Here is a 10,267-nt window from a genome sequence, read left to right as displayed (position 1 = left end):
TGGTTTGCTATACAATTGCTAAATGACAAATTGATATTCTGTTAAATCCTGCCAATTCTCTTACCCTCCAGTTTCGAATCCTCTTCAACCTACTAGGCGTTTTCTCCAATATTTGTAGAAACTCATGTGTTAGCTCTAAAAATAAAATTTAAATTTAAAACTTAGAATTTAGAAACTTAGAAGTGCCTTTAGGATTTAAATTTCTCTCAAGTGGGCACTATTAAGAAAGGGGACCTTAAAAGTCTATCTCCTTAATTATTAACCTTCTATTTAACCATTATCATATACAGAAGTAGACAGAACTGGTATTTGAAAAGCTGAGTCCTTTTTTAAAAGAATACTCTCCACTCTGATTTTATTTGCTTACTTAGAATCTCTGGAAGACTCAGTAGCATTAAAAACAGCCCCTCTAAAATAACAGTCTTTATTATATAAGTAGTAATAGTAGTGTTGGATGAGAGAAAGATCCATTAATGGATTCTTCAAAATTAGTGTGCAAAAAAGATTGAGAAAAAGGATACTTCTATCTCAATAAATTTTCACTAAGGTAAGTTATTAATTACAAAGAGAGAGTACTTGTACAGGGCAAAAACTCGGCAATCCCACTGTAATGAGCTGATTATTACTAGTGGGAAGATGTATTAGCATGATGTACCCTTGCAATCATGGTAGGACCTACTCATGAGAAAATATCCAACAAACTCCAACGGGGAAAGGCTGTCAAATGTAATTGTCCTTCCAATCACTTCAAATGTTGAGATCATAATAGAAAAATATTATAATATAAAAATACCACAGACCAGAAGAGACTAAAGATAAATCTGATTTAATTGATAGTTTTTTTTAAATCAGTATTAGTTTTGCTTTTAATAATTACACATTGTTATGTAAGATATTAACAATATCAACTGGGTAAAGGGCAAATAGGAATTAAAAAGTTCTTATATCAACACTCATACTTCCTAGCAATCAATACTATTATCATAGTAGCAAGTTACCATGGTCAATTTTCTAAGTTCAGGATTACAATCATCATTGACCTTCCATATGGTTATAATGTATGTTTTCTAGTCTAAAATAGTATCAGTAGTTACTAATACTCTAAAGACAAATATTAGCTGAGTTAGAATATCCTTTGTGGCATGTCTATCATAACACCAGGAAGGATCTGTCAATAAACAAGATTCACTTACTGTTTTTTAGTACAATAGTGAGTTTTTCTGCACACTATTTTATACAAATGCTAAGACTGATAACATATTATTAAATGTTTTCAAAAAAGCACCTAACAAAAACTCCATACCTCTACACAACTACCTAAAAGTTGTCACAAGTATAACTATCCAAAACTAGCTTGTCAAACAGGTGTGCTAACAACTATCTCATGAACCAAAATCTTAATTTTACAACATGTGTGACTTAACCTTGACAATTTAATGAGTACTGTAGTCTGAGATTTTTGACAAAGTTTGGATGAAATAAAATGAATGCCTTGAGCTCTACTTCCTCAGTTGAAAAAGAGTAATTTTCTGCCTGGCACTAGTAAAAACAGCAAACCATAGATACATTAAGTCAATTATATACACTGAAGTCACAGAATTCATGTTCAATTGCTTTTTAAATAAAAAAATAAGCTTGAGCCTTTTCAGCAATTGTAGTGGGATATTTAGGTTATTATGTCACATACAAAAAAACATAAAACCAAAATGAAAACAAATCCCAAACTTTAACCTAAAAGCAGGAAAAAAGGCAACCTAGTTTTTGTTGCATTTTATTTCCATATTATGCATATAAATTATTTTTTTTAAGCTCAATGTCTTAACTCTTCTCTTTCTCTCTCTCTCTGCCAGTCTGGACAGGACCTGGGCACTGTCCCTGAGCTTCTTTTGCTCAAGGTTAGCATTCTACCAGTAGATTTGAGCCACAGCACAACTTCTGTTTATGTGGTACTGAGGAATCGAACCCAAGGTTTCATGCATGCTAGGCCAACACTCTACCAACTAAGCCACATGGATGTCATTACAACCCACTGAAATTAAATTTCCTTTGGACAAACTGTAAAAACCTGACAATCTAATGTAGCAGTAATGTGTTCTGGGAGAAAATTTTCAAGAAGGAAAAAAGAAAACAAAGAAAATTAATTTAAAGAAGTATATTTTAGAACAGGTGTAGGCAACCTATGACCAACAGTTAACCAAATATGGCTTGCCACCTGTTTTTTTTTTGTCTTTGTTGGTTTTGGGGCTTGAACTCAGGCTCTTTTATTTAAGGCTAGCACTCTACCATTTTGAGCCACAGAGTTACAGCATCCCAAGGGGACTTTTCAGCCCAGGCTAGCTTTGAACTGTGATCAGTCTCCTGAATAGTTAGGGTTACAGGCAGGAGCCACCAGCCCTCACTTGCTACCTGTTTTTAGAAACTATGTTACACTGGAACACTGCTCCATTGTTTATTTGCAAATCACTTGTGGTTGCTTTTCAGCCAAAACAGTAGTTTCAGTTTTAACAGAAACCTTATGGCCCACAAACTCTTTAAAAAGCTACTCCAGTCTCTAACTTCGTATCAGAATTGACAACTATTCAAGTGAGTAAAGCACATGTAAGATTTTTCCATTATACAAAGTTTAATGTAAGGAAGGACCTCTTTTCTCTACTTACCATCTAGTAATTCAAGAGTAACTGTGGGATCCACATATTCCCACCAATGCTTTCCATCAGTTGATACAGGAATCTCCCAATTGGACCATTTGCAAGCCAAATGAATGCATACACATGCTATCACTGTTGGTTTGTACTGAAGACAGAAGGTGGTAAGATGCAGACTGTTGTAGAGCAGGTTTGAAAATGATGAGCCATAGAAATTCAAATATGTAAAACAAAGAAAAACATTTACCAGTTAAGATTAAAGCAAAAACAAGATTACAGAAGTTTTCTTCAAGTTTAGAATATTTAACCTTATTTTAACAAATTAAACCAGTAATAAAAATTTAAGAAAATCCTAGATTAAATATCTCACCCACTACCCACAATACATATTTTATTAATATGATTATTTAAAAAAAATCCTGCTTTTTTTTTATATTTTAAGGTACTAGATAAAAGAAGAGGAAGACAGTATACTTATAATAATCATTATATACAAAATAACACTATAAACTTGTATTTTTATGTCATAACAAAAATGTAAAATAAAAAGACTGTAAAACAAACTGCAATCTCAATGTCACATTATAATCCAGGATCATACAAGACCTAATGGTTAACCAATCAGAGACTTTACCATTCCTATGTAAATCAAGTGTTCTTGGCAGCAAGAGCATAAAAAGAACTTACCTTTAGCCAAACACCAGGGCTCAAAGTGGGTAAATACTACAAAAATAGTACCTTTTACTCTTACTATTTCAAAAAATCATGTATATATCATGCCATATGCTAGCTTTCTAACCAAAGTTTTAAAATTCTTTTCCCCCTCAGAATACCTAATGATAGAAGCTAAATCCCAGCAAATGTGCTGTCATTTGCCAATCCAAAATTTTAAATGAAAGTTGTCAGTGCCACATAAATCAAGGACCATATAAAACTCAGTTTCGTCTTCTTCTCCCAATGGGCCCACTTAAAAATTTAAATCTCTAAGAATTATATGAGACATTAAACATTCCTTAAAACTATTCTTTCAATTCAGTTTCAGAAATGAGAAAATGTTTACTGAATAGTCACAAACACATTTTTTGCTTTACATAAACTGAAAGGAAGTAAGTTTTTTTAAAAGTAAAAAACTATTTATACAACTGACTGATAGGACTTTTTTTCTGCTTGTGAGTATTATCTGGAAAAATAAAAACCCTAAATTATGTAAGTTTTATTTATTTAAAAAAACTTTAACGTATATTTTAAAGTTAAGATTGGATCAATGTGAAATTTTAAAAAATTGTCATTTAACTATAATTGTAAACTAGAAATAGCTTTATACTTACCAAGTTGCTCGAATTTCTACGTTAAGTTTAGCTCTTTGTAATCTTTAGCTGCTATTCAGGCTACCAATTTTAGACTTATGCACTCACAAATCGAGAATATGTCATCAGAAAGCACCACTACACTTCACATTGTGCATTTAACCCCTCTGTGCCCAAAGTCCCTTGTACAATACACCGCAAAGCAAACAGGAAGGTACCACCACAGTAGATGGTCCAGTCTCCTGTTGCAACAAGGGTAAGAGACACATTGAGGGGACCCTGCATTAAAGGAAGCTATAGTGTGCTACAACAGTGCAACAAAGAGGGTCAGGATAACAACCTGTTGGTAGCCATGAAATAGGATGTCTGTGCCAAATCCTTGCTTGCTGTAAGAAAAGGAAAAAAAAAAAAAGGAAGACAAGACTATGAGCTCAAACATGTTATTATCAAAAAATTCTCAACGCAACAAAACTTCAAAGATTTGTACACAAAAAGTAAATTTTACTTACTACTTACAAATATCACAAGAGCGCCATCATTTTCTATACTACTGAAAATCTTCAACAACATTCACTCAAATGTTTCTTGCTATCCCCCAAAGATCTGAGAAACAAGCCGATTTGCTTTTAGCTAGCCAGTTACAAGGGCTAAACTTGTTACTAAGTTAAGCATCTAGTCAGCTAAAAGTTGAAATAAAGCATTCTCCTGGATTAAAAAAAAGAAAAAAGAAAAAAAAACAGAAAAAGGAGAACAAGAAAAGATTTTTGAAGTCTAATACAAAACATGAAGAGTTGCCTGCCAGACTTAATTAATCCTGTCTTAAATATTTCCATCAGAATGAAACAAAACAACCCAATTCCCCAAACTGACCAGTTCTTCATTATGCTATTAAGTTCAACAGGACAACCTAGAAACATACTTAAGGTGTAGTATAGGAAGCTCACTATTTTTTTTCATTTATAGATTCCAGTTAAAGACATATGTAGAAAAAAATACGAGTATTCTCAGAGAAATTAGAATGCTTCAAACCCATTCCCAACAGAAAAGTAGTATTTAACAAGCTTATGATATTGAAAACAATTTTCCCACCCATTCTCCTGCCTGGTATTCTTCTAACAGAAATGCCTTGCTATACTGTCTCCCTTCCCTCCCATATTCATAATCACTGTTTTCCAAGGATCTGTTCTCCTAGGATCAGTTCGCCTCAGCTCCACCCACCTACTTCTAATACCAGGTCTCAAATTCCTTTCCCATCCTATTGTTTATTCATGGCACCTGTAATCCCTGATGCCCCATGTGGATCATCAACATAAGGGTTTTACAAAAGGGATTTGGGTTTGGCAGAGTTGTGCTAAGGAAGAGTGTCAAAGCATCAGATGTCTTGGAGGCAGTATGACTTAAGTATTGCATTCTTTCCTGGTGGAGAGGGGAGGAGAAATCACAGAAGTGAAAGGTCCCTGGTAAAAATGACAAGCCAATTCTGTAGCAAAGTAGCGTAGTATCAACTGTCTCATCTCAGGGGAAGGGAGGAGGACTTTACAGAAAACCATTTACCCCTCCTTGAAAAAAAGCATAGATACATATACAAAAAGAAAAAAAAATTACTACGTCATATTTTCACCTAAGAAACATATCTAATTTCAATAATCTATGAACAACAAAGAAATGGAGGGGAAATGTTTTTTTTGTTAGCTGAAAATTTCTAAGAGTATAGAAAGAGACGTCAAACATGAAAAGAACTGTTTTGAAAAGGAGAGGTACCTGATAAATACCTCATGAAATAAACATACCCATGGTTTGTACGTAAATCAGTTTTAAATGTTTTTGTTTTGGATGTTGTATCAAATTTGCAGTTTATGTGAATGGTTTAAAAATTCATCTATTTTCAACTAAGGTAATTTATGTAATTAATACATTAATATTTTCCTTTAATATCTTTATTAGATTTTCATCTTAAGAGTGAATTACATGACCTTCTATTATTCTTGCAAAAGGTTGGCTTTTACTTTTAAGTCTTTAGGAAAACAAAACTAAGCCATTTTTCTGATTTCAACATCTACTACTAATTACTATATAAGCCTATAATATTAGGGATGAGAATATGCTGCAAAAAATATTCATATAATAGTCATGAATAACAAGAATCATAAAATATATTCTAGCTTGATATAAAATTAATTTAGAATGAGTAAAATGAGAATATTTAGATAAACTCTTACAACACAAGATCATCAGAAATCTTAGCCACTGAATCTTAAAAACCCTGTTGATAGTGGTAGTGTAAAAAAAAAAAACCTCAAAATTTTTTATTTTTAAAAGGAAAGGCACACTAAGTGTCGCACAAGAGTGCTATGAATACATCAACAATTCAATTAGAAACAGGTAAGCAGAAGTAAAAAGCAGCCCCATATACAGCCATGTGAGAAGTATTTTTACCATTGTGACAGATACATAGAATAGTTTAAAAAAAAAGTATTATATTTTACATGCCATAAAGCAAAATAGCATGAAAATACATATTCCTATTTATAAAAGGTATTAACAGGCACCTCAATATGTATATAATTTTTCCATTATACTTAATTTTCCATTATACTTAAAAGGGAAAATCTTCGGCATTCTGAATAATGCCAAAAAAAATTAATAAATGCTTCATTTAAATAAAAATGGGAAAACTATTTCCCCAAATGACCTATCTACTAACACAAAGTTTTACCTGAAAGGTATAAGGTTGGCTCAAATTCATTACTTTCTGCATCTATGCACTAATGGCTTAAATCTTAAATATTAACGGAACCATTCTTGGGATAGACTAAAAGGAGAGTGATTGTTAGTATTGAGATATCCTCTAAGCAGATGCCCATCTAGATTGAATGGAAGCCAGTGCACAAATAGAGTAAACAAATAGGTTAACATAGAACACTAAAAACAAAAATTAATTTCAAACTAACATTTACCGCATTTTCAAAAACCCAATAAAAAAGACCCGAAAACCAAAATAACATCCAAACCAATTACAGACCACAAAAAAAAGAAAGAGCATTAATAGTTGTCTTTAAAACGTTACAAAGATCACTTACCTCTTACTAACTGGGTACATTTCACTACATCTGTGTGTGGGTGTTCAATGGTGATTTCAAAACCTGAAACGATAAGCATTTTCCCTCCAACTACTTACTACTACTATAATTGCCTGTGAAATACCATTTACAACACAATTGTAATTATGTAATATAGCCTTCATTATTAGTCTCGAACACCGGCATGTTCATTACATGTAAGAATATGAATTTCTTCTCAAGTACAGTGTCTTAATGAAGGGAACTGAAAGTGTGGCTCAAGAGGAAGGCTTGAGCAAAAATGCCAAGAGGGAGAAGCCCTGAGTTCAAGCCCCAGTATTGGTACAATAACAAACAAACAAAAAATGTCTCAATGAAGGAAATAGACAAAATTATTAAAGATCAAGGATAATTTTATTCAAAATTTACAATTAATTTGTGACTGTCCTCAAGTCAAAATCACATCAAAACAATGGCAAATAGTAACATTAACAATCAAAGTATTAAGCTGGTCCCCATAGTTTAAGCAGGAAATATAATTTTCTTAATATCCAAGTTTTTTTTCCAGAAGATGTAAAAATTACCTCTTTCATAACATAATTGTTGGGTTACAGTAACAGAAATAAACTTTAAATGAGATTAAATGTAGTTTTACACTACACGTAAGAACAAAGGGTTTTAGCCGAGCACCGGTGGCTCATGCCTGTAACCCCAGCTACTTTGGAGGCTGAGAGCTGAGGATGGTAGTTCAATGCCAGCCTGGGTAGAAAAGTCCCAGTGAGACTCTTATCTCCAATTAATTACTCAAAAACTGGAAGTGTTGCTGTGGCTCAAAGTGAAAGAGCACTAGCTTTGAGCAAGAGCTCAGGGATAGTGCTCAGGCCTTGACAAAACAAAGAAAGGGTTTTAACCAGTTAGCTTTCAAGTATATTTTATTAACAACTAAAATTACATGGCAAGCACATCATATAGGTATTACAATTCTTAAAATTACTGTTATATAACCAAAGATAACTGGTTTGAAAAGCTTTCACTATCCAATTAACCCTTAGGTATGGCAAGCATGGTCTTTTCTTTCTAAGGGAGGTTACATCTAGTGCTTCCAGAAGCAGTAAACGAAAGTACCAAATAATCTGGATTTATGAAGCAGCTGTATGCTTTAATTATGTTTTGCTTGTATTTGAGCATATAAAACAATTCTTCAAATAAATTCTAGTGTTTTTAAAATGTTCATTTTCTGTGCTTAAGAATGTATTACATATTATGTTATGTAATGACTTTTTTGTAGTATTACTGGGATGGACTGATCACAGGCTCATATTCTTTGCATACTCTACTACTAAACTGCATATAATAAAATTAATATTTTATAATGCAATGTTTTATACTTAAAAATTTTATTATAAAATGTTTGTAACTTTATTCATAAAGGCATATAACTTTATGAGACAACTACATACTAAGTTGGCTCCTTTGGATCTTGTTCTTCTGGGTAACTAGGATTAAATGTATGAGCTAATGTGTGAGCTATCTTTCAAAATCTTTTTTTGGTGTGGGTCCTGAGGTTTGAACTCAGAGCCCAAGCCCTGTCCCTGAGCTTTTTTGCTCAGTGCCAGCACTCTACCATTTGAGCTACAGCTTCACTTCTGGCTTTTTAGTAGTTAACTGGAGATAAAGTGTCTTATGGACTTTCCTGCCTATATTGGCTTAGAAACCTGATCCCCACATCTCAGCTTCTGGAAGTTATGATTATAGGTGTGAGCCACTCACTCACTAAATCTTTTTTGTTATATGCATTTCAAACAAGCTACCTTAGAATAAAAAGAATTTATCATGATGGGCACTTGTACTTACAATACTTCTACTCAATATTTGGGAATAGAATAATAAAACAAACTTTCCTCAAGTTTCTAAAACATGTCAGAGCCTACATATTTAAACTTAACCACCTCAAATCTCTGTAATGATAATATTTATCTAGGATCTTCTGTATGTGACTTTGAATTTCCACATTAGTAGTGAGAGTAAAGTCAGAATAAATGAATCTTGCATAGAAGTAACATAGAAAACAATAATTACTCAAATAATTACAACATCATTAAGAGTGGCAAGGATTAGCTAGGTAGGTGCTGGTGGCTATACCTGTCATCTTAGCGCCTCAGGAGGCTGAGATCTAGGGATTGTGTTTCAAAGTCAGTCAGGGTAGGAAAATTAGTGAGACCCTTAATTCTAATTAGCCCCTGAAAAGCTAAAACCAGCCCTGTGGCTCAAGTGGTAGAGTACCTGCCTTGAGTGAAAAAGCTAAGGGACAGTGCCAGGCCAGGAGTTCAAGCTCCTGTCCTGGCATGACTGCAACATACATATCCCAGAAAAGTGAATGAATGCTATATAAGTCTGAATACAGATCCAGTTTATGTTAACTGCCCCTCACAGACCATTTGACCCTATAATGAAAACCTACACTGCTTCAACTATCTGAAAACCCAAAGAAATCATTGAGGTTATTTACTATCAAATTAAATTATGCCAAACAAAATTCAATTTCTGAAAAATGGTTTCCTTTAACAAGTTAACACTAGTGTGGTAGAAAACCTGTCTTAAAATTACTTGGCTTAATAATAAAATTATCCTAGGAATATTTTGATATAGAATATTAAAGAACATACCTAGTGTTTGTAGCATTATAGTTTCAAGTAAAACCAGTTCTTGAGTTTGCTGAAGGTAAGCCTGTCAGATAAAAACAATTATTGAAATGCTTTAGATAAACAATATATTAGACGACCTGACCATTACATCTCATAAATATTAGATCAATTATGAAAGAATCATAGCAGTATAGAGGGGAAGAAGAAAATCGATTTACTCTGATGTTTAAACAGAATCACCTTAATATAGGAACTGTAGATAAAGAATGAAAATGAACTAAAGGTAATGGAAAGGAGTATAGGTTGAAAAAAGATGTAGTTTAACTTTATACAGGCATTGCTGCTTTAAGATATCTAAGGACAGAATCACTAAACCAAATGAAAACATTGAACTCAAACCTGCTTTTAAGATAAAGGCTTATAAACTGAAGACAAACTCTAGACTTGTCATGTGGTAATTCCTTCAAAGTCAAGGCTAGTTGTGTTATATTTCTTAGGAAACACAACAACAAAATCTTTTATCACTAATCACTAGATTAAATAGATTAAAAGCAAATAAGTTGGGTACAGAACCAAAATAATTTATCATCCAACTATAGAGAGAAACAATG

General features: G+C 33.0%; 1 protein-coding gene across 5 annotated transcripts in view; it reads right to left on the bottom strand.

Moving 5' to 3' along the window:
* Ccnt2 (cyclin T2) overlaps positions 1-10,267 on the bottom strand; it is a 34,254-nt gene that overhangs the window by 6,844 nt on the left and 17,143 nt on the right. For 3 of the 5 annotated variants that reach the window (XM_042683489.1, XM_042683491.1, XM_042683490.1), the window contains exons 4-8: positions 9,678-9,738; positions 7,033-7,095; positions 4,293-4,338; positions 2,658-2,821; positions 65-135 (exon numbers count right to left, since the gene is read on the bottom strand). In XM_042683489.1, the coding sequence (XP_042539423.1) occupies positions 65-135; positions 2,658-2,821; positions 4,293-4,338; positions 7,033-7,095; positions 9,678-9,738 (405 nt within the window). Of the gene's footprint in view, positions 1-64; positions 136-2,657; positions 2,822-3,973; positions 4,339-4,461; positions 4,556-7,032; positions 7,096-9,677; positions 9,739-10,267 lie in introns of those variants that run through there. The other 2 variants (XM_042683492.1, XR_006147913.1) reach the window with 2 other exon arrangements.

This window comes from Dipodomys spectabilis, unplaced genomic scaffold (genome assembly GCF_019054845.1).
Source record: "Dipodomys spectabilis isolate Male_0828 unplaced genomic scaffold, ASM1905484v1 ptg000081l, whole genome shotgun sequence".
NCBI classification, from domain to species: domain Eukaryota; kingdom Metazoa; phylum Chordata; class Mammalia; order Rodentia; family Heteromyidae; genus Dipodomys; species Dipodomys spectabilis.
This window is presented reverse-complemented; position numbering and strand designations above follow the sequence as displayed.